The sequence below is a fragment of the Budorcas taxicolor genome, chromosome 2, assembly GCF_023091745.1.
Source record: "Budorcas taxicolor isolate Tak-1 chromosome 2, Takin1.1, whole genome shotgun sequence".
Lineage (NCBI taxonomy): Eukaryota > Metazoa > Chordata > Mammalia > Artiodactyla > Bovidae > Budorcas > Budorcas taxicolor.
Genome location: NC_068911.1, coordinates 53780659 through 53805835, shown reverse-complemented (window position 1 = coordinate 53805835; position 25177 = coordinate 53780659). Strand labels below are relative to the sequence as shown.

At 34.7% G+C, this 25177-nt stretch overlaps 1 protein-coding gene across 1 annotated transcript; it reads right to left on the bottom strand.

The window, feature by feature from the left end:
- Nucleotides 1-1627: 1627 nt before the first annotated feature.
- ZSWIM2 (zinc finger SWIM-type containing 2) lies at nucleotides 1628-21363 on the bottom strand. The gene is made up of 9 exons (XM_052636246.1): nucleotides 21199-21363; nucleotides 19656-19732; nucleotides 18254-18294; nucleotides 11817-12027; nucleotides 9960-10211; nucleotides 6706-6790; nucleotides 5934-6046; nucleotides 3246-3399; nucleotides 1628-2437 (listed from the first exon to the last, which is right to left on the bottom strand). Exons 1-9 carry the CDS (start codon nucleotides 21361-21363, stop codon nucleotides 1628-1630), a joined length of 1908 nt encoding a protein of 635 aa, XP_052492206.1.
- Nucleotides 21364-25177: the final 3814 nt, after the last annotated feature.

Genomic DNA, 25177 nt, shown 5'->3' with positions numbered 1-25177 from the left:
GAGTTGGACACTACTGAGTGACTGAATCGAGCTGTTTCTACAATAAAAGAGGGAATTTGGTAGTACTTATATATTCCTTGATGAAAAAAAAAACCCAGTAAACTCACTGTAAATGTGGGATAGTTTATAGCATTATAAGAATATAATTATATAATAATTATTTTATTTCATTTTCTGTACATGAAAACTCCTTTAAGGACATAAAGTAGAAAAGAAAACCACCATCTGGAAAATAATAGCAATGAAACAACTGACAAAGGATTAATTTCCAAAAGATACAAGCAGCTCATTCAACTTAATACCAGAAAAATAAACAACTCAATCAAAAAGTGGGCAAAAGACCTAAACAAACATTTCTCCAAATAAGACACACAGATGGCTAATAAATACATGAAAACATGCTCAGAATTGTTCATTATTAGAGAACTGCAAATCAAAACTAGAGTGGGATCTCACTCATACCAGTTAGAATGGCAATCATCAAAAACCTTTTAAATAATAGATGCAGGAGAGGATGTGGAGTAAAGGAACCCTCTGCACTGATGCTGAAGCTGAAACTCCAGTACTTTGGCCACCTGATGTGAAGAACTGACTCATTGAAAAAGACCCTCATGCTGGGAAAGACTGAAGGCAGGAGGAGAAGGGGACAACAGAGAATGAGATGGTTGGATCCATCACTGATCTGATGGACATGAGTTTAACCAGACTCTGGGAGTTGGTGATGAACAGGGAGGCCAGGCGTGCTGCAGTCCATGGGGTCGCAAAGGGTCAGACATGACCGAGTCACTGAATTGAACTGAACTGAACTGAGAAAGATGGTACTGATGAACCAATTTTTAGGGCAGATGTAGAGAACAGACTTATGGATACAGGGTGGGGAGGAGAGGATGGGATGAGCAAAGAGAGTAGCATGGAAATATTTACATTACCATATGTAAAACAGATAGCCAGTGGGATTTGCTGCATGACTCAGGGACCTCAACCTGGGCTCTGTGACAACAGAGGGGTGGGATGGATTGGGAAGTTGAGGGAGGTTCAAGAGGGAGGCTGATTCATATATACCTATGGCTGATTCATGCTGATGTTTGGCAGAAACCAACAGAATACTGTAAAGCAATTATCCTTCAATTAAAAATAAAGAAAAAAAGAAAACCACCATCTGGATTTTCCTATAAGGTTGTGGTGATCATTAGTTCAGAAAATGTAAAAAATAACTGGAAAGAATCCCTGTATGTTACATGTCATCAAATGAAATGTTTGAAAACAGTAACTCAATGCAAGGAAAATCTATTTCCTTAATTAAAAATAATTAATTTAATCAATGTAAAGTCATAGGTAAAATTTCTAAAAATTATTTATAATTCAAAAGACCTTGAAACATACTTATCAATACTTTAAGTCTTATAAGAAATGAGGTCATTTCCTTAGGTTGTTATTCATAGACAATAGGCAAAATAAAAACAGAGAATTTTGTATATACATATATAGGTCATTATTCATAGACAAGTAGGCAAAATAATAGCAGAGAATTTTATGTATTTTTTTCAAGAGTATATAGCATTTATTGTGTTTTACAAAAATTTTACATTTGATATTCAAATATTTTCTGATTTTAATAAATTAATTTTTATAAGTGAACACCTTTCAATATTAAAGATAACTCAGGACTTTTTGTATTTAAAGGGTGAGATATAGGCCTTCTGGATAAATGACTACATTTTGGTCTAATCTTCCCCATACAATTATTATACCTGTTAGACAAACTAAGTTTTGTTGTACCCCAATTGACAATAAGATTTAAATCTGGAAGCAAAGTATTTGATCTCATGTTGTCCTCTCTTACTTTATTACCAAGAATCTTCTTTGAATTGTGGTTAGTTCCTTTACAACTTTTGTTCATCTTCTGGCTTTGACTAGTGTGATGTTTCTTATTTATACATGGGTTTTTCATTTCAGTTGGATGTATTATATTCTTGTGATCAATAGAAGGAAAAAGTGTTTGAGATGATGTTTTTCCAAAGGATCCAGTGGGTAAATCTTGGAGATAGCTGGAAAAATGTTGGTTAATTTTACATTCATAGATTGATTTTCTTGAATTTGAATCATCTAGTTTGATAGAATATAGATTGTCTATTGTTATATTCTGATAAGTATCATTTGGACTCTGAGGTGTATTCAATTTTTCAGAATTACGTTGAGGTAAGATAGGTAAAATTCCAGGTTTGTTTTGTTTTAAGACTAATCCAGTACCAGGAATAAAAAGTTCTGGTTCTTCCCTTTTTGGCAGATGAGTGATGTCTGTATTTGAAACAGAATGATGTACATGTCCATTCACCGCTCTATTTTTCCAGATTAAAGGGTTATATATAACTTGTCCATCAATAGGGCATGAATTGCACTTGTGGAGTAACCAACTGTCAATACATTTCCTATGAAACTTAAAAAAAAGTTATGCTAATGAGAGATGCAATATTTTATTTATAATATATAGTATTCATATGAATTTTCCCATATCATTACTGTTACTCTTAAAACTTTCATAAAATTGGAAGGTAATACAATTTATCATGTTTTATGGAAATATTTTGAAGAAGTTCTCTTAAAAATGTAGTTGGTTATAGACTGATTGCTATTTTCCACATTAAAATGAAAAGCCCTCTATGGATACCACTTCACTGTTACTTTCTAATGAATGAGTATTATTAAATAATAAAAATGTCATAGCCAACTTGTGTTGAAAACTTATATGATGATGGTAAGACATAATATCATAAATCCTAAAAGTTAATTTATTAAAACAACTTTATATCAGAAAAAACCTGGTTACCACCACATAGTGATTCAGCAACATTAAGACTTTGATTCCAGTGAGTCCATTTGAAATAACAGTAAACTATGTCAAATGAAGCGTTTCTGTTTCATCTGAAGAATCATAAGTTAGTATAGTCTATAAGCTTTTTCTTTTTGTCAGTAAACAAAGTAGACAAAAGTATTTAACTTGAAGTGTCATTTTATGTTTTCTCAGTAATATATACAGAAATGAATCTTAATTCATAGGAATCCATTCTTGGGAGGCAGAGCCACCTTCTCAATAGTCTCTGCTCTAGCTTTTTACGCACACTGTTCAATCTGAACATCTCTGCTCATATCCAAGTAAAAAAGTAAAAGAAGAGACTTAAATTGCCATTCCATTTGTGAAAACTGGCCCTACAGGGAAAGTCAGACTAAAATGCTGTGACTTCTACCTTGTGAGTGCACGGTAGCAGTCTCGTATGTTGGCCACGACGAAATGCCTTCAAACAAAGTCGACACTGGTATCCCGGAGCAAGCAGTTTACTCTTCTTTGTGATCAGAAAGAGAGGCAGTGACTTTACCACGTGTTTTGGTGTATAAATGTGGCTAAGTGAGAATAAGCAGAGAGATATGAATGGTCATATGTGATTATAGATCAGGAAGCAATCAATAGTACAGGTAATAACCTCCATATAAATAATGCAACTGAACCCAATACTTTTTAGAACTGAAGATAATAAGTCTCATGCATTATAAAGCTTAAAAATCTATTGTCTTGATCTTGAACAAGATGGATCCAATTTCAACATCAACTTCATAAAGAACAAAATGTAGTCATTTCAAACAAAAATATTAACTTGAAATTTTTTGAGTTGAGCTTTTTCACATCAATGAAACCAGAACAGAATTTTGATGAAAACTATATACTTTCATATATATGAGCTGAGCTAACACAAAGGCTGGTGTTTAGAAAAATACAACCCGATTCACTTTGTCATCTGGTAGGAAGTAAGGTGGATGGTAGGCCATATTAAATATTTCAGTCTACTATGATAAATTGGCAGGTCATAGACTATGAAGAAACTTATTTCACATGGGGCATATGCTTACTACTTCAGTACTGTTAGACTATGTAAATGTACTGTAAATATACCAATCCCATTTTTGTACCCAAAGTACCAGCAAACATAACTTAGATTATGCAATGTAAATTTGATGCCACTAGCAGCTGATAAAATAGATAAATATTTAAAAACAAAAGCTTGGTTTAAAGGTTAGATGCATTCTTGTTATTCAAAGGTTATTCAGTATAAAGTTAAAATATATTCTTAGAAAACTATACTTTTCATTACTCTATAGATACACTTCTCATTAACTCTGCAGATAAACTACAAAAATTGCCTTTACCAAGGTTACTTAATTATCAACTAAAAAAAAATGTGTGTTTCTATTATTTCAGGTTTTTAATTAGTTTTTTCATCTTGAAACTCTTTTATTTATTCCATTTTCTCTGCCTAGAACGTCCTTCTATCCCTGATGTTCTCTTGCCTACCTCCATAATATTTCTTAAACCATTAGTTATACAATTTATCATTCTAATAGGTTGAGGTGTCATACCCAGCCAGGGCCAAGGAAAGTGAAGATGGAGAGCCTTTGTATAGGCTCATTTCACACCCACAAAGCATTTTATAGTCCACAAGAGCTATGGTCTCTGAAGTGTGTGGAGCACCCACAGGGCATGGGCTAGGTATCTACTGACTACTGGGTTGGACAGAATTCTATCAATTATCTGTGTATCTAGATATAGATATACTATATATATATATATGTAGGATAGAAATTGGAGAAGGTGATGGCACCCCACTCTAGTACTCTTGCCTGGAAAATCCCATGGACGTAGGAACCTGGTAGGCTGCAGTCCATAGGGTCACGAAGAGTCGGACACGACTGAGCGACTTCACTTTCACTTTTCACTTTCATGCATCGGAGAAGGAAATGGCAACCCACTCCAGTGTTCTTGCCTGGAGAATCCCAGGGACGGGGAGCCTGGTGGGCTGCCGTCTATGGGGTCGCACAGAGTCAGACACAACTGAAGCGACTTAGCAGCAGTAGCAGCGGGATAGAAATATATATACATAGGATAAAATTTTAAATATATACTATAATGAACAAGCACAAGTTTTGTTTGGTTAATTCACTGAAATTGTCTTTTAAAAAATATTTCAATTTTATCCCATTCTTTTAAAATGAACTTTGTTAATGTTTTATAGTGTACATAATATAGTAATTATACACAGTAGGCTTAATTTTCTTTCATTAATAAGAAGTATGACAAAAACTGTTCTCTAGTAAAGAGGCTGAGTCAGGGTTTTGAAATACAACCAATCCCTTCAACACTCTTCCATGGGGGTGAAGTAGAGGGGCAATGAGAAAAGAAAGACTTGCTAAGGATGACTTTGCAACCCCATGGACTGTAGCCGGCCAGGCTCCTCTGTTCATTGGATTTCTCAGTAAGAATACTGGAGTGGGTTGCCTTTTCCTTCTCCAGGGGATCTTCGTGACCCAGGGATTGAACACACGTCTCCTGTATTGACAGGTGAATGCTTTACCACTGAGCCACCTGGGAAGTTCCAGTGGCTGATTACTTCAAAGCAAATCTCATAGCTAACTGTATTTTTTCTTTATATTAACTCCTATCCATTTTAATTTTATATTTACTTTAATGATCATTACTAAGGAAACTACTATAACTACTATATCCCTAATATAACCTTTGGTAGAATTAATATTAATAATAGTAGACAGCAATATTTGAATATTTACTGTATTAATTTCACACGCACAAAATTTCTATAAGACTGGTTTCTATAACTGTCCCCATTTTAAAGATAAAGAAAAATGTTGCAGGGAGCAGTGAAATAACTAGCCCAAAAGTTGTATAGCCAACCTGCGGCTGTATTAGGACTGGATTTAAGCATTCTGACTCCAGAGCTTTGCTCTTCACTTGAATACTATATCATCTAGTCCATAATAGTATTTCATAAATACATATTTATTGAATAGAGAAATGAATAAAACTTATCCAAACTGAAAAATTATTTAAATATATCCCCAAATACAAATTTCACTGAGAATCTTACTCTTGCTTTTCTTGAAAATGTGGCATCTTTTCCTCTATCTCATTTTTAATATCGACATATTTTACAGTTTTATCTGACCTTTTCCCCAGCAATCTCCATTTTTGATTTCTCTTCTGTAATACAAAAAAAGTGAATGTTACTTGGTAATTTGTGGAAACTTTTTACCTTGTGTATTAAAATCAGTAGGATGCATATCAGTAAAATAATAATGTAACGACTCATCATTTTAAAACATAGCTTTTTAACACATTAAAGAAATTGCAGATTATTAGTCATTCTTATATACTGTTGTACAGCTACTCTAACATTACTTTTAAAGGTAAAATTTTAACCTATTAATCAATAATGGTAATTGTGGATGTTTTATCTTGTGTAGTAAGTTCAGCACCAGGAGACACTTACTTACTTGTTAAATTCAAGTGATGTAAGAAATTTTAAAACCATAAATCATCGTTAGTAATGAGTCATTTGGTGTGTTGAGATCTTTTATTTCAAAATGAATTTTTAAGCTCGATGGCCATTAATTTCTGTCCTTAAGATTTATATATGATATCATCACATATTTGTTATTGTGTTGAATTTTATAAATAACTGCTGTAAGAACCAATTGCCTAGAAAACCTTATGAAAAAGTTATCCAAAAAATCATGGTCTTTGGTTTTTATTCAGACATAGTCAGCTCTATTCCAGAGTGTTATCTATTCTTAGATTTTACTTAGGTTTACAATGGGACAAATACAAACACTATATGAAATTCAAGAAGGATACTGTACCTCACGAAACATAAATGAGTGAGAAAGATGGCAGCAGCTATCAAAACAATCCTGGCATAAGTGATATTCTATACATGTGGTACACCTAAAAACGCAAAACACCAAAACATACAGGGAAAAAAAAAGTCTAATTATTTTGATGGTTTTTGGTGAAAAACTCTGGTCAACATTTCCTGGGAACTATGCAGATAATGACAACGCCCATCTTAAGTCTCACCTATATTAGTTTCCTGTTGCTACTGTAACAAGTTACAAATTTAGCAGCTTAAACAACACTTTATCTTACAGTTTCGTAGGTTGGAAGCTGGACATGGGTCTCAATGGGTTTCAAATTAAGGGGTCCACAAAAATTGCATTCCTTTTTGGAGGCTATAGGGGAGATTTGCTTTTCTGTCCTTTCTTTTAGAGGCTGCCCTCCTTCCTTAGCTTAGTGTGTCCCTTTCCTCCTCAAAGCAAGCAATGCAGTATCTCTCTGTGCTTTCCTTCCATAGTCACGTATCCCTTTTGATTGTCTTCTTTGCCACCCTCTTCCACTTTTAAGAACCCCTGCGATTATACACTGAGCCCAGGCAGTGCAGGATCATCTCCTTGTTTCAAGATCAGATGATTAGCAGTCTGAATTTCACCAAACCTTAATTCTCCTACAACATGTAACCCAACATACAGGTTCTGGGCATGAAGATGTGGATATATTGGGGAGGGTATTATTTTGCCTAACACACACCCACCATGTCTTCCTGGAATCTTATCCTGAATCTTTCTCTAAGTTCCTTAGGTCCAACAGCCTATTAGATATTCTATCATTTGATTACTCAGTGTTTTCCTACGATTTCATGAATGCTAGAGTTATACTTAGTAGAAAGTTTCTTGAAAATAGAAGTGTACTATATTCCCTCTCTTCCCTCACAAAATGGAAAAACCTATATGTATAAAAAAATTTGCAATAAAAACTATTGATATGATAAAAATTTTCATTTTCTGTCAAATTCAATCTAAACATATGTTACTTACATAAAATTTTGGCACAAGCAGAGAATTCTAATTTACTTGCAGCAATATTCACCAAAAATAACATTTCAAGCAATATAATAATGTTATTTTCTTACTCAAGTTATCAAAGAATGAGATTATTTCCAAGAGAAATGTGGGAAAATATATCCTTCAGACATCTTAGAAACAGCAAGTATTAATTTATTCATTAGTATTATTTATATACACAAGAAAGATTCTTAATAACTTCTGAGCAATTTGCCTGGAAAATCCCATGGACGGAGGAGCCTGGAAGGCTGCAGTCCATGGGGTCGCTGAGGGTCGGACACGACTGAGTGACTTCACTTTCACTTTTCACTTGCATGCATTGGAGAAGGAAATGGCAACCCACTCCAGTGTTCTTGCCTGGAGAATCCCAGGGACGGGGGAGCCTGGAGAATCCCAGGGACGGGGGAGCCTGGTGGGCTGCCGTCTATGGGGTCGCACAGAGTCAGACTCAAACCATTACTAAACTACTGGAAATAGTTCTTTCAGGCTAAGGGATGAAATCTTAGTATTTGAGGGAGTGGAATAGTGCATTCTTTAATTTGTAAAAGAAAATTGATATGGATATGAATAATTGTGAATCAAATGCACATAGAAGTTATTCTGAGAGTGTGGAACAGCAGGCAGGGAGCAGAACAGTGGAGAATGCCTGAATTGAGGGGTAGTAGGAAGAATCACCCATGGGGACAGAAAGTGCAGTCAGAGGGACAGAGGAGAATAGTCATTAACAAAAACAAGATAATTTACCAAAGCCATTCACACATTAACCATCTGAGGAACACATCACTATAAAGACTGAAAATTTTACAGTGACGTTCACCTGTCCTTATTCCCCACCCGAGCTATTTCTCCCAACTTACTTTTCCACGCGTTATCTTAGTCCCTTATTTTTCTTACTCACCCCTCCTGAAAAAATTCAGATTGCCAAAACAATGGGTGCTAGTGCCAAATATCAAGTCTTTCCTTTTTCTAGAATTTTCTTTAACCAACATTCCAGAGACTGTCTGAACACTTCTGCTAAACCTTATAAAAATTCTGCCCTTCTTCCTCAAGTGAAAAGGCTCCTTTGGAGCTTTCTCAGGCTAGCTTTTTTCCAATAAAGACTTTTGCGAACAGTGCTCTGGCTGATTTGTTTTTCTGTGACACACTGAGAAAACAAAGTATTAGAACAGTTCCAACAGGGAGGTATCATTCACTGTTGGGGTGATAGAAACAGGTCTATAGTTTTATGAGAGGGTTTTACAAATTTATTAATTGGACTCATCATAATGTAACTCCAGGAAGACTGACTGCATTTTAGAAAATTTTTAACAAAGGTTGAAACAAGATATTTTCTTCTTCATACAGTTAACTTTTAAGATTTTAATTATTAAAGAACAATTTTCCAAGGATAGCAATTATTGTGGGACTTGTGGGAAAGTTCGAGGATTCCTTAAAAAGTAATGAAAATTTCTTTCTCTCCTAAGTATCTTGTTGTGGTGGTTTAAGATATAAAAGAAAACAAAACATGCATCATTGCAGTTTGGAGTTGGGGGGAAATTAACTTCAGTTGATCTAGTCAATATCCCTCTGGCTCAGTCCTAGAAGTTTTTGGCAATGACTTCATAGGTGGTTCAAAGAAAATACAGGGGATGAGTGGTCTCTCTAGCAGGGCTCTGAGCTTGCAAACTGATTTAAGCCAAATTATAAAGTGTCTGCCTGCAATGCGGGAGACCTGGGTTCGATCCCTGGGTTTGGAAGATCCCTTGGAGAAGGAAATGGCAACCCACTCCAGTATTCTTGCCTGGAGAATCTCATGGGCAGAGGAGCCTGGTGGGCTATAGTCCACGGGGTCGCAAAGACTTGGACACGACTGAGTGACTTCATTTTCATTTTCATAAATCCTGTATTCAGAGCTTCCAAGAAAGAATGCTAGTTCAAACTCACAATCTAGACCAGAATGCAAAGTTAATACTCTGTGTGAGTTAAGGAAATAAAACAACTGAAATTCCTGAGGTACAGGGCTAACATAGATTACGAGTCTGAAAATCCTGAATAAGCAGCCTAATCTTATATAGGGCAAACAAAAAACAAAACAAAACAAAACCCAATCCCCCAAACAAAACAAAAACAAAAAATAAAGGAAGAAAAGAAGTTTAAATGAAATAGTCTAATGTTCAAAGTTTTCTAAATTAAAAAAAAAAGAGCACAAACTTATAATTTTACTAACTGATACTTACTTGTAACACTTCCCCTCAAGTGGAAATTGTTGACAGTTATTACAAGGAATTCCAAGATGCTTGTCTAATCCTTCTTTCTCAGATGCAGTCACAAGTTTGTTAGAGTTTTTGAATTCCTCTAAAATAAGATTTAATGGTCCAAAGTCTTTCCTACACAGAGGACATTTCAACATGGAAGAGTTCAATGTCACATCCTGATAATTAGCTAAGATCTTCATACATTTTATATGAACACTATTGCCACAGCCAAACCTGTTAGAAATAAAATCCATGTTTACCATTTGAATGCAGCAAAGTTTATTTACATAAATAAGTTTTCTGTGCTACCATTTTTATTTCCCATAAAAATAGATTCGGAACTGATCATTTATAGCTTGATTACAGACATAAACGGGGCTTCCCTGATGGCTCAGTGGTAAAGAATTCACCAGCAATTCAGGAGGCATGAGACACAGATTTGATCTCTGGGTAAGGAAGATCCCCTGGAGGAGGAAATAGCAACCCTCTCCATCATTCTTGCCTGAAAAATCCCATGGACAGAGGAGTCTGGTGAGCTATAGTCCAGAGTCACGAGGAACTGGACACAGCTGAGGAATTGAGCACACACACACACACAAATACTATCTTATCTATCTAGTCTAATCTAATCCATCATATTTAATTTAGTATATCAGAATTCCAGACAAAATGTTCCCCATTTCAATGAAATTGGCAGTAAAAGATTTTGCATCATTATGTTTTTCATTTTTAAATTGAGAATGAATACAGTCTTAGCAAAGAGGAAAATTATAATAATAATTATTATTTTTAAATAAAAATTGTTACTGAGAGCAGAGGTGTCACCTTATTTTCTAGAAATTACACTAACACGAATGTGGTAGTACCCAGTTAATATCTGCTGAGAGAAATAATATTTGGGGAAATAGTTAATAATTTCAAAATATGCAAAGGAAGCAGCTATGTGAAAAAATACAATGTGGATGAAAATTTTAGTAAATAACCAAGGAAAAAAAAGAGTTAAAAAGTTAAATAGCAAGTGGTTGCTCAAATTTTCCAAGTCCAACTTTATAGTGCCTTTAAGAATAGTTGAGTACAAAACTCTTTTTTTTTATTTTTTTATTTTTATTTTTTTTTAATTTTAAAATCTTTAATTCTTACATGTGTTCCCAAACATGAACCCCCCTCCCACCTCCCAGTACAAAACTCTTAATAAACATTTATGTATAAGTGGAATTTTGAATTATTTAGGTTTAAAGATAAAATTTAGAAAAGCTTAAGAAAATTTTTTATCATTTTAAACTAAAATAATCATTACTTTCAGTAAACTCTTTGTAACCACTCTAAGCAATGGCATTTGTTCATGCTAAGCCATTTCAGTCGTGTCTGAATCTTTGCGACCCCATGGACTTGTAGCCCACCAGGCTCTTCTGTCCATGGGATTCTCCAGGCAAGAATAATGGAGTGGGCTGCCACGTGTTCCTCCAGGGGATCTTTGGGTCCCAGGGATCAAACCTGCATCTCACATCTCCTGCATTAACAGGCGGCTTATAAGCCATGGCATTTGTTCATGTGTATAATACAAAAACATGAAAATTACCTACTTTAATAATTTAAAGTGAAAAGGGAAATAAACTAGAATTTATTTTTTAATTTTCACCCTTTAAATGTAGCCAGAAATATTTAGAATAAGAACAGGACATCTTTAAACATATATGTTAGGAAATAAAAGGCCAATTAAACATGATTGCTTAAGTATGTATTATTTTTCTATCAACATGTTTCATAACAATATATTATAAACACATTAAATTAGGATTTTTTCATAAGTTTGTAGAATCTAAGGAAAACTCACATCACCTGCAAAAGGTGACAGGAAGCTTTTTCTCTAAAAGTACTTCTTGACAAATAGAGCAGATATCATCTGAACTGATCTCTTTCTGTTTAATGTAACCGTCTTCTTCAATCTGTGGATTTTCATTGTTCATTTCTCGTTGGGGAGTTTGAACTCGATGTATTCCCTGAAGCAAATCGTTGATTTCTCTTTCCACAAGACCTAACTGCAAAGCAGCTAGTGATAAATTCCAAAGTATTAAAATTTGATGGCAAATTGAAGATACAGAAACAACTTTAGCTGAAAGTTAGCATTTTTTATTCCAAATATCAGAAAGACAGACTTGGTTGAATTATTACACTGACATTTACTATTTTTTGTATTCTTTTCAGAGCCAAAAGGTCAGAAGACGGTTATTTATAAAAAGAATGGAAGTCATCTCTTATTTTCTTGTTACTGTAAAAAGTTGGTACAAGCAGTACCTTAGAAACATTTCAGATTAATTATATGACAGTGTTCATCCTTGGACTGGTACTGTAATCAACTCTTACATTTTTATCTCTTATTCAAAAACAAATACTTTATCAACATACAAGAGTATTAAAAGAATGGGTGCAAATTCAGAAAGGGGAAGAGATATTTGAGTAGTTAGTATAATTAATATTTGCTAGATGACTAAATTAGTAAGTAGATTATGAGAGAGCAAGACTCCACGGTGCCTATTTTCCTTTCTCAGTTTTACGCCCCTACAAGAGCATCTGGGTAGCCACATCCTTCACAGCTTTGGTCAGTATTCCTCGGGACAACCTATGAGGAACTATATTATCTACACCTTGGGATGTGCAGTTTCTGAGTTCTGTCCGACCTGGCGCTCTCAGTGTGTGTAGTTTTTGATCAAGGTATCCTAGATTCCTTTTTTCTCTGGCCCATTCCCATGTTCTTTTCTCTTCCTCTCTCCTTAACATGCCATAATTAAAATGCCAGCTGTTATTGCCCCCCCCCCCCCCCCGAGTTCTAGTAATTTTATACATTCTTTAATACATACAGATTAAAAATCACTTGCAAGATAACAAAAAACTTCATTTTCCCCTAAAAAAATTACTACTTACACACTAAAAATACTGAAAACATCACGGTTACATTTGACTATAGAGATCTCTGTTCCTTGTCTAAGGTGGGGTGGCAGGTGGAATGTGGGAGGTTATTATACTTTAATTAACCATTACTTTGGAGGATGAGGGCTATTTGTCACAGAGACAGAGCAACATCTGCTCCCTAAAAAAATGAGGAGGAAAATGAAGAACAAAAGATTTCTCCCCAGTAGCAGAAATATTGAATAATAAAATTTCGTAAGATGAGCTGGCTACAAAATATTCTCTGTGGTATAACATGAATCAGAGAATAAAAGGGAGAAACAAAACTCTTCTGAAATTAATTTGGAAAAATTAATGTAAGAGACTATGAAAGAATCCTCTTTAATAGAGAAGAGAAAGACAGTTAACCTTATCAGATATCACAATTTATTATAAAAACAATAAAGTATATACAAACTCATTAAAGAATAAAAATTATGAAACAAGGTTGAAAAGAAGCACTATTTATTAGCTGTTACTGAGATAACTATGTAAAAATATGGAGAAAATTAAATTAAGTAAAAAAAATACCAATCTCCAATTTATACCAACACAACTACACATGGATGCCATAAGGAAAAATAAAAATAAAATGAAAAAGTTAGCAGAAAAAAATCTCTAAAATACTGTGGAAGGACAACTTTCAAAGTATCAAAACAATATACACAAAAAATAAAAATAAGATTAGTAACACACAAAAGCCCACATATATATAACAAAACTTAATAAAACCATATAAAAAAGAATTATGTCATTAGGAAAACATTTGCAAAGAGGGGTAAACCTTATATTTAGGAAGGGCTTATAGTTTTACTCCAATAAATAAATAGCCAAAGTACTATTTACACATGTAGTACAAATAAGTCAATAGAAGATGTTCAATTTCATTAATATCAAAGAAAAGTGGGTTAAAATCAAAATGAGTCACAGATATAGAATAAAACCTAAATAAAAGGTAATAAATAAATAAGGCTATGTTTCATTTGCCCTATATTATATCAGGGCATTTTGGATTCTAAAGGTATGTCAGATGTATGAAATAATGAAAACTATTTTCTTAATTTACTGGGAATGAATAGATTACTATGAACTTTGTATCTTTTCTTACTTTGTGTGACTTAGTCTTTTTTTTTCTAGTATTATAGAAATATCTCAGTTTTTCAAAATTTTCCATGTATCTTTATTTACTTTGGAGACTTAAAATATGCTGTTAAATATATGTAGTATATTAAATATGACTAAAACATGAATCCAGTGTATCAGTTTCCAGCAGAAAACTGATATACTGCTGAAATCATAAATCAGCAAAAGTATTGCTATAAAGCTATACTTATGGGTGACAGACATAAAATATTAATACTTAAAAAAGGAAAAAACCCTCAGACTCACGGATATGGAGAACAGATTGGTGGTTGCCTGAAGGTGTGTAGGAGGGTGGCTAGGAGGTAAGAGAAAAGGCTGAAGGTGGTCAAAATGTGCAAACTTCCGTTTGTAAAATAAATTAGTCATGGGAGCATAAAGCACAGCATGGTGACTACAGTTAATAATACAGTTAATAGTACTATGTTGCGTATTTGAAAGTTGCTAAGAGAAAAATCTTTAAAATATTCATCACAAGAAAAAAGTTATAATTGTGTGGTTTTGTGATCATTTTGCAATATACATATACAATGAATCATTATGTCATACACCTGAAATTTATATAATGTTTAATGTCAATTATATCTAAATAACAGCAATAGTACTTTTACTCCAAGATCCAATTAATGAGACTTTAGGCTAAAGAAATAACTGAGAGAAGAAAAAGTTTCATATACAAGGAATATAACAGGAACGACTATACTCCAATAAAAATTAATAAAAAAATCAATAGAAATGAGTCATGATAAAAAAGACTATAACAGGTATTTAGAAATAAACGCCAAACAACAGGAAAATGTTAAATAAATTATTACATATAATACTCTGAGTATATCATAATTCATTTAACATTCACTGACAACTTAGAGGGACTATATAGCATTGAAAGTGTTTATAAAGTAACAGTGTGTGATAAAAGCAGAACACAGAATTCCCACATTTACATTTATTATCTGTATAAATACAAATTCAAAAAAGAAAACAGAGAATAAATATTTATTATATCTTTGTGGTTGGAATTAAAAATTTTTTCATTAAGTGTGGTTTTTATTTTATCCATAAATGTTTAACTGAAAAAAGGAATAGATGGAATTTACTAGACATTGCATTTAGAAAAAACTCATTAGGCAATAAAGCTAGGTTTTGCTGGGAAATATTTGTGGGGTGATGGGAAAAATATTCAGTGTTCAAAAACTGATATTTTTATGAAAAATTCCTATGTGACCATCTTTGTGCTCAGTTCACAAGTCGTGTCTGACTCTTTGTGACCAACCAGGCTCCTTTGTCCATGGGATTTTTTAGTCAAAGATACTGGAGTGGGTTGTCATTTCCTTCTTCAACCATCTTTGTAGGTCTTCAAAAATAAAAGCAAGTCTCAGGTTTCTGGAATGCAACACTAAGGTACAAATAATTGTTTCCAGATTTGTTTTAGGAAAGGATCTATGAATAATGTTCAAAATGTTTCTGCTTCATTATTAGTAACCTTCTTCTCTACATTTATATACTTTACATAATATTAATGAATAGCTGTTTCTAGCTTTCTTTGGATTACTTTAATTTTCATGCATGTTTGTTCTAGCTTTCATTTAAATGATACATTTCAACATTACTGAGACATACTTTCTTTGAATATTTATACACAAAGGATTTTCTCAATGTTGAGTAGCTAAAACATATTTTAAATATTATATGAAATATTTTTAGTAGGACATATAATTTTTCAAAATTCATATATAGGATCAAATTTAAGCATTTACAAACTTTCCTACTACAGGGATACTTAATAATAAAAAGAATAAGACACGATTTCTGCCTTCAAGAATACAAAGGATAATATGATACAAAATATTAAAGTTATCCATATGAAATTACTATTTTCATAGATAAAAAATATTGGCAATTCATGTGATTCAATTTATTAAAAAATAACCTAGCAGAGCTCTCAACTAAAATGCAGTACAATAAATATTTGTTGAATATAATTGGGTAGAGTTGTACTGTGCAATTCAATAGCCATTGGTTACTGAGCACTTGAAATGTGGATAGTGTGACTGAAAAATTGAATTTTAAATGTTGTTTTATTTAAATTTAAATGGAAGGCTAATAATCTACAATTTTTGGAAATTTAGAAGTATGTTTACAACAATTTATGTGTTATCTGAAACTATTTTTCAACTTCATATTTTATGATATCTAAACGCAGATCAAGCTTTTCTAATGAAAATACACTCAACTCAGTGTCTGAGTTGAGATGTACTGTAAGTGTAAAAGACATACTAGATTTTGAAGACAAAGGGAAAAACATCACATGATCTCATAATTTTTATATTGATTACATGCTGACATATTTTTATGTATTGGGTTAAAATAAAATATATTATTAAGACTAATTTTCCTATTTCTTTTTACTTTTTATAATATGGTTACTAGAAAATTATACATGTGCTTCACATTATATTTCTAATGGGCAGTGTAGTATAGAAGAAGCTTGTGACATGATATGGAAAATAGTGTAGAAGATGTGAACATTTAACTGTAAGTAGAACAGAGAAATAGAGAAGAAAACAATATGCCTGTGTATGAAGGATTGCGAGAGGATGAAGTGAAGAGTAAGTGACATTTCAGAAAGAACCTTTTGTCTACAATGTGAAGGAGCCAGCAGCAAAGTGCAGGTGCTGGAAAGAAGGAGGCTACTGAGAATAGTACTAAAGGCTGACGAAGTTTGACCGAAAGTGAGAATGAGGAGAGGCGAGAGCACAGTTGAGAAGTAGGGACGATGTAACATAGACAGGATTTGTACCAGAGAAGAGGATGAGAAATGAAAAACCAAGGATGCCGAAGCGTCTAGCTTTGAGACTACAGAAAAGGGAAAGTCAGTCTGTGAGCTGGGGAATGCGACAGAGGAACACATATGGGGGAACGGAGTACTCAAAATGCCCGTGCGACCTCCAGAACTGCACTGCTCAGAAGGCAGGTGGAAGCACCGGCCTCCTGATGAGATGGAGAAATCACTGTTACAGGGCTAACAAGGGGAGACAGGCAACGTGAGACATTTCTAAGAAAATATGTGGTGGCGGTGGTTTGGTTGCCAAGTGTGTCCAGCTCTTTTGCGGCTCCATGGACTGTAGTTCGCCAGGCTCCTCTGTCCGTGCGATTTTTCCAGGCAAGAATACTGGAGTGGGTTGCCACTTCCTTCTCCAGGAAATGCAATTTCTGGGCCCATGGATCAAATCTATGTCTCCTGCTTGGCAGGTGGTCTCCTAAATTGCTGGCAGTTTCTTTTACTGCTGAGCCACCAGGGAATGTATATGTGGAGAGAAGAATATAAAGGAAAAATGACTGTGAAACACTAATATTAATTTATTGTCTATTAGAAATTATAAATATCTACTGTTATTGTACTTATAAAATACTTTGAGGGGAATGAACTTGCCTAAATAGAATCTATACCCTGAATTGGAAAAAAACTAATTATTACTTTAATTGTTATGAATATTATAGACATTTATTAATAAATTTTAAAATGCTTTTGTAGTTCTTGGATGAATCTAGTATAGGTTAAATGAATCTTTGCAGGAAACACTTTGATAATGACAGCATCTTTATTATAAAATGTACAAATCTAATTAACTTGTAATAGAATTTTTCTTTCTCTTATTTTTGAGGATTCTAGAATTTATTTTTAAGTTGAAAATTTTAAAAATTTTCATATGCCTGACTTTAAACTCGATTTACTGAGTTTACTGTCATTAGAGTTATTTTACTCTAAAAAATATACATTTTTGCATAAAAACTTGTCAGTAAATAATTTTAAAAGAAATTATGTATCATGTCAACTGTCTATTTCTGGGATCTGAACAATTTTTTATTTTTCTCACAATTGAAATAAAATTAGATATAGAGACTACTGTGAATTCTTCCTTAGAATACATAAGGAAAGTCTACTGGAAATCTGGCAATTATTTCATCTCATTTATTATTAAGTGCTTTTAAATTTGAAATGTCATATAAAGTTACATTTTTTTGTTATACAGAAAAATGTTCCAATTGTCTTAAATGTAACAAACTGCATTACAGACAGCTGTCAGATCACCTAGAAAAATAACTGCCTAAATTTAGATATGTCTAAATAAAAAATTCTTAAATTTGTTAACTTTAAATTAGTAAAAACACACACAAACACAACTTACATTCATGATTCCTTGGGAGCCTGAATTTTTTCAACAAGACCCTAATATCCAAAAGTAGAAAACCAAAATGAAACATTTACTTTTGACATAAGCTCAAAAGGTATTATTAATTTTAGAACAGGAATGGCATTACAGAATTTACATTGCTGAACACATTAGGTATAAATCTAAAAGTCTCATCATTTTCTGTTACAAGACATTAAATTTATGTTTTAAAATAAGTGAAAAACATATTAAAAACATATGATCCATGGAAACAAAAGGCATTTGCAATAAAGAGATTTGTCAGAGAGAATCCATATATTTCTTTATGACATAGAGTAGTTCACAAAGAAAGGTTAGTGAGGGAATCTAAGTATTCATAGCACTCCTTTTAAACTGCCCTGGAAGCTTCCTTCAAGTAGGAAATGGCCATCTACTCCAGTATTCTTGACTGGAGAATCTCATGGACAGAGGAGCCTGGTGGGCTACAGTGCATGGGGTCACAAATCCGATACAACTGAGCAACTAACACAAAAGCTTCCTACTCCTGGAAATGGAAGAATTTTCTAGATAATTCCTGTTTTCCTATACATATCACTTTTAATGTATGACAGAAAAATACTTTCAAATATTATCAACTAAAATGGAATATGACTTTAAAAAGTGGGAAGCGTATTTTATATTATTACTTAAATATCTTAAATATACATTAGTATATTAAACACTTGGATTATATTTCCACTAAATTTATGGTTAATATACTGCAAAAAATGTTACATTACATAAAAATCAGAACAGAACACCCTTGTCCTAAGGAAACTGGCATAAAATAGAAATAGAAAAAATCTATTTTATGTAAAATAATAAAACCAAATTGCAAGCTTTGAAAGGTCCATAGGTGAAGGGAATGTTTTTTGTTTTTCATTTCTGGGATCCCCTACAAACAGGTTCTGACTCTAGCGGAAAAATTCTAGATTTGACATAAGTAATCTAAGAGTCCTACTTCAGTTTTGAAAATTCATAGTCAAATGCTTACTGAAAAGGATGCAATAAAATTTTTAAAAATCATAATGAATTATGTAATTATCATCACTGATGTGAATCAGGAGATTGTTTTGTTGTTAGATTTCACCTTTGTACATAATAAAAATCTAAACATTGATTTTTTCTTATTAAAAACAATATAATTACAAACATGTAGAGGTGGTAGTATGTTTCTCAATTTAAATCTTACTTAATTTTTGGGTTGAAATAAAATACCTCAAACTATATTGACTATATTGAAAAGTTATGATCATTTTACCTTTATATTTTCTCAACACCAAATTTCTTTAATCTTAGGGAACTCAAACCATGAAAAAGGCAAAATATGTAATAAACCATGATTTTTTTTGTGGAAGATCATTACAACATCACTTACCAGCATATGTGCTTACAAAGTTCCCCTCCTTTCAGAAATGTGGAACAATTACAAACATGAGGATTTCCTAGAGAAACCTTCAAAAGAAAAACGCATACTTATAAAAAAAAACCCTCATCAATTTTTAGATTATAGAGTAAAATTAAGTTAATAACTGGATTAACAGAGATTTCAGCTCATAGTTTAGTTGACTCCAAAAGGCTAAATACAGTCTACCTGCTGCTGCTAAATCGCTTCAGTCGTGTCCGACTCTGAGCGACCCCATAGACTGCAGCCCACCAGGCTCCCCAGTCCCTGGGATTCTCCAGGCAAGAACAATGGAGTGGGTTGCCATTTCCTTTTCATGAAAGTGAAAAGTGAAAGTGAAGTCGCTCAGTCGTGTCCGACTCTCAGCGACCCCATGGACTGCAGCCCACCAGGCTCCTTCCTCCATGGGATTGTCCAGGCAAGAGTACTGGAGTGGGGTGCCATTGCCTTCTCCCAGTCTACACGGGACATCTTAATTCTTGACACCAGTCTAATTTTCCACTTCAATATTCTTTGCCTTGCTCAACAAATTGTATTGTCAGCTAAGATTGTTTTTTAAAAGTCCTATGTTTAGGCAAGTGAAAAGAAATCTAATTTTAAAAGCTTGAAAGAAAAATCTATCAAATTTTAACTGAAAGGAATTTCTACTTTGCAGTGTAGCTAAAGACTGTTAGTAATTGAGTACTTCGCAGGTTTTTGTTTTGTGCATATATTTCAATTAGTGAGTGGATTTAATTTTACTTACTAAGTCTATACTGGCTTAAACTATTAAACGCCCTAAGTGTTGTAAGTGGGAAAAGGACGTCTGAGATAAACATAGATTAGTAATCTGTACTCAGTACTTAAAATGCATGACAACTTAATAATTAAATTTATTATTAAAATTAATTTAAAATTAATTTAATTTAATAACATAAAATTAAAAGATTCCAGGTCAACTTCTGGGAGGTAGAGCGGTGGCTGATTTTTGACTGATGAGAGCAGGATATGTGAAAACTAAATATCTGTAGTTTTCAGCAAAATTGAAAAGAATTTTTATTCATCAAGACCTTTCCAAGCAATCGCCATTTAAGCCACACTTTAAAAGTGTCTCGTTATAGCCTTCGAGAGACAAAAAAGTAAAGAAAATCCAATTTTATTTATCCAGCAAATATATACGGCTTGTAAACAGATTGGTCGATTTTCATTTCACCTGCGTTACAGGGCTAATGACTGCTAATGGATCCGAGAATTTACATAAAAGCAAACCATATACTCAAATAAAACCTGCTGTGTTTCCAAGCCCGAAGATCAAGGGCCATCATCTTAGAAGAGCTGGATACGATTTCGAGCCTTAACCTCCAATAACGGAACTTTTCTAATAAATACTATTTTGTTCGGCAATGCGCACGTCTTTAAAGTCTGGAACACTCGCGGGTAAGGGTCGGCAGCGAGTAGCTACAACACAAGGTGGGTCTGGGGGGAATGGGCGGGTCCGCCTGGCTAGAAGCCGAGGCGAGTTGGGGGCGGTAGTTACTCGGAAATCCCTGTTTTCCGGTTCCTCCTCTCTCAGCAGAAAGGCGGTGGGGCCCATCTCTCGCAGAAGGTAGATGGTGCTGCTCAGCGCTTGGCCTTGTTGCCAGCTGAGGCGGTCGATCAAGTGTTTTCGCCTCTCAGAGGCTTTACAGCCCCCGCGAAGCATCTTGCCCGGGTTAGGGCGAAGGCAGCAGCAGTTCAGCCAGGCTGTCGGAGTCGCCCGCCGGTCTCCATGACAACCGCGTGCCGGTCGGTTGCATGGTGACGGTATTTAGGCTCCCCGGTATCCCGGCGTGCCTTGCGCTGAGGTGTCGCTTTGCGAGATCACACCCGCCTTCACTCCTTCGAGAAGAAAAGATCTTAACCGCGGAGTGTTTCTAATCCCCAACGCTGGCGGTCGAAGACATCGCTGTCTAATCTCTCGCGTTCCTTCTGCTGGTTCCTCCCAGGCGGGGCTCGTGAATTCTGTGTTAGGACAGCCGCACAACCCGGTTACAGTTAGGTCTCTGGATGCTAACATTATCTTGTAATGATTCATTGTTTTTATCCGAAAGACGATCCACAAACATTTCCCGATTGCTCACTAGGTGCATAATCAGAATTAATCGCTGGGGGAAGATCAATGATGTGGAACACAGCATTCTAACCTGGAAGCTAGACTCTTTAAGTAGGGATGTATGTGTTGGTGTGCTCAGCATGTTTATATTGAACGTTTGGGTAGGGATGGGTGTTGGGGGAGGGGTGGGTGCAGAATCCATTGCCTCCATGACCTCTAAACTTACAAATACCTGTTTAAGGAATAAGGTATGTAATGTTCATCGGATAGTTCAGATAGACTTTGTTACTACGTTCAGGAGGACAGCAATAATAAAGTATGAGTCAAGTGAAGAAGCCATATTACTGGAATCTGTCTTTAAAAGTGAAATCAGGAAATGACCAGTTGTGACCCAGTAACATAAAGTTGAGGGATATTTGTCCTATTTTATCATGGAAGTGAGTGAAGTCGCTCAGTTGTGTCCAACTCTTTGCAACCCCATGGACACCAGGCGCCTCCGTCCATGGGATTTTCTAGGTAAGAGTACTGGAGTGGGTTGCCATTTCCTTCTCCAGGGAACTTCCCAACCCAGGGATCGAACCCAGGTCTCCCACATTGTAGACAGACGCTTTCCGTCTGAGCCACCAGGGAAGTTTATTATTTTATCATGGAAGGAACTCACAACTCGGTATGTGAAGAGCAGGAGGAGAAAATGGTCAAAGGCCCTGATATGAAAGAAGATGATAGAAATGGCAGCTTTCACATGTGAGACAACTGAATAAACAGCATCCAATCCTAGGTCTAAGATTTTAACTTAATTTTATTTCTACTCTCCTATTCTGACTAACAACAACTAGCATACATGCTACCATACTCCCAACTTTACCATCAATTTAATGGTGCTAGATGTTAAAGTATTATATTAATACATTAAGAAAAAAATCTCATATCCAAACCAAAAGAAATTATAAATTGTATTCATAATTTATTTATTAATACTTATAATTAAAAGGACTCAAAAGACAGTCTGCACTTTATGATGAGTAAGGTTTCAGAGTGAAGGCACTTTATTCAATCACCATTTCTTTCCTCTCTCCATGTACATAGATGTCTCCATATAAGTTACATATATATTATGTATATAGCTATTTAATAATTACTCTGAAGAAAGTTAAAAAAATAGCAAATAATTGTTAAAATTCTTTTGTAAATAAGTAAAATTGTTTATCATAATTAGGTAATAATACTTGTTACATGTGTAAGTGAAACACACCATTCTCAAAAGATCGTGTCCTTAAGACACAACTGTCATGTCAACTGAATATAGGTTCATAAATTCTATTGGGGGAGATGACAGTAACAGTATTCACACTTTTATTGAAATTAAAAAGGGAAAGCACAGATTGCTAAACAGAACTTTAGTCTAGCTGTAAGACATTTGTTTTTGTATCTGTCAGTTAAGACGTCAAAAACGTTTTTATAGCCAGGTTACTATCCCATATGTTTGCTTCATCTCTTAAGAGTATTTTACAGGGGTAATATTTTGCAAATACTAAATAAGGGAATTGTTCCCCTCCAAATTACATTTTGAAGCATATTTCCCAGAAAAGAGGGAAGTGGTTAGTGCTAGAAAGTCACTGATAAGTCATTTGAATAACATGAGCTAAGTTTTAGGCTCTTTAGCAATACAATTTGATTATAAAAGATAGGAATTAAAAATTATTATAACTTCAGATTAAGATATAAAAAACTGGGCCTAGAATATTAGGCCTGGGGACTGTATGAAAGAGAATGCCCTGAGTGGGTAGGAAGAAGAATAACAGAAGTCAGTGGAAAGTCAGCTCAACAGTCTCAACTGTTGTCAGTCTGAAGTCAGTGGAAAGTCAGTCTCAACAGGGTGTGTGTGTACGTTGGGGTAAGTATGTGGAGTGGGTGGAAGGATGGATTCAAACAATGAGCTGGGTTTATGAACTAAGAAGACCTGGTTTTGTGTGTGTGTGTGTGTGTGTGTGTAGTATGCTTGCTTCTGGAATAATGTTAGGGAGGTACAGGCTAGTAGGAAACTTAGGCTTCTGGCTTAGGGCCCTAACACATGATAAGCAATATGCAGAGGTGCTGGTGGAAGACAGGTAAATGAACTGGATTAATGCCCTGATTCTCAAGGGGGTAAAGGTATACAGTGAACATAGGAATCTGTGTTTACCTCTAGAGAATGGGCACAAAATAAAGATAATATTAATGAATGCAGGAATCAATGACCTCAAGAATGGAAGGAAACAGAACCAAGAACTCTTGTGGGAAGCACAATATGATATCTTCTATTAAAATAAATCAATAGGTCCAGCACACCTCAGTGGTTCTCAACAGGTGATCAACAGTGGCCACACTGCAGAAATGACCAGCAAGAGTCCAGGAGACACTGTATGGATTCAAGGTCTCTATCTTTTGTCATCAGACACAAGGTCATATAAGCTTCACTTTCCTCAACACTCATATAATTTGTGGAGAGAAATAGGAGATGGGTAGAAAACTGAATTGCTAAGCATTTTACCCTTAATAATGACGAAGGTACTTTAACATTCCTCTTAGTTTGACTAAACATAAGTCAGATTTCTTCCAGACTTTCGAGCATTTACTTTAGAAAATGTTCAGTTGTAAATTTTTCAACTGACTTTTGAGATACAGATTTTCTCACAGTTTTACATCCTAGTAATATCTTTCTCAAGAACCTGCTAGCCATCCCTTTGAAACAGAATCAAGAAAGATATTGCTCCTATCTCCCAGTTTTTGAGGCAATGTGGAGCTGAATTTTGATAATAAATGCTGCTGCTGCTGCTGCTAAGTCACTTCAGTCGTGTCTGACTCTGTGCAACCCCATAGACGGCAGCCCACCAGGCTCCTTTGTCCCTGGGATTCTCCAGGCAGGAATACTGGAGTGGGTTCTCATTTCCTTCTCCAATGCATCCATGCATGCTAAGTCGCTTCAGTTGTTTCGGACTCTGCGACCCCATAGACAGCAGCCCACCAGGCTCCTCTGTCCACAGGATTCTTTAGGCAAGAATACTGGAGTGGGTTGCCATTTAATTCTCCATGATAATAAATGGCCTAATCACATTAACCAATCTCATCTGAAGTACCTCTGGTACTTTCCTTCTGTCTCACTTAAGTCTAACCTTTGTTGCAGTATAGTTGTGGTCAGATTCTCTCCCTTGTTTGTTTTGAATAGACTTATTTGCCTGTTTACTCTGCCAGTACAATTTTATTTTTTGGTGATAGATACCGTTTATCTAAAAACCTTTATTAAAAGAGACTAAATGAGTTTACTAAGTCCTGCTCCCTTCTCCAACCCCAATCCAGTGACTAGGGGAATAGTGGCTAGCAAAGATGATTGGATCATTTATAGAGAAAACATACCTTGATATTCTGCACATCCAACTCTAATATA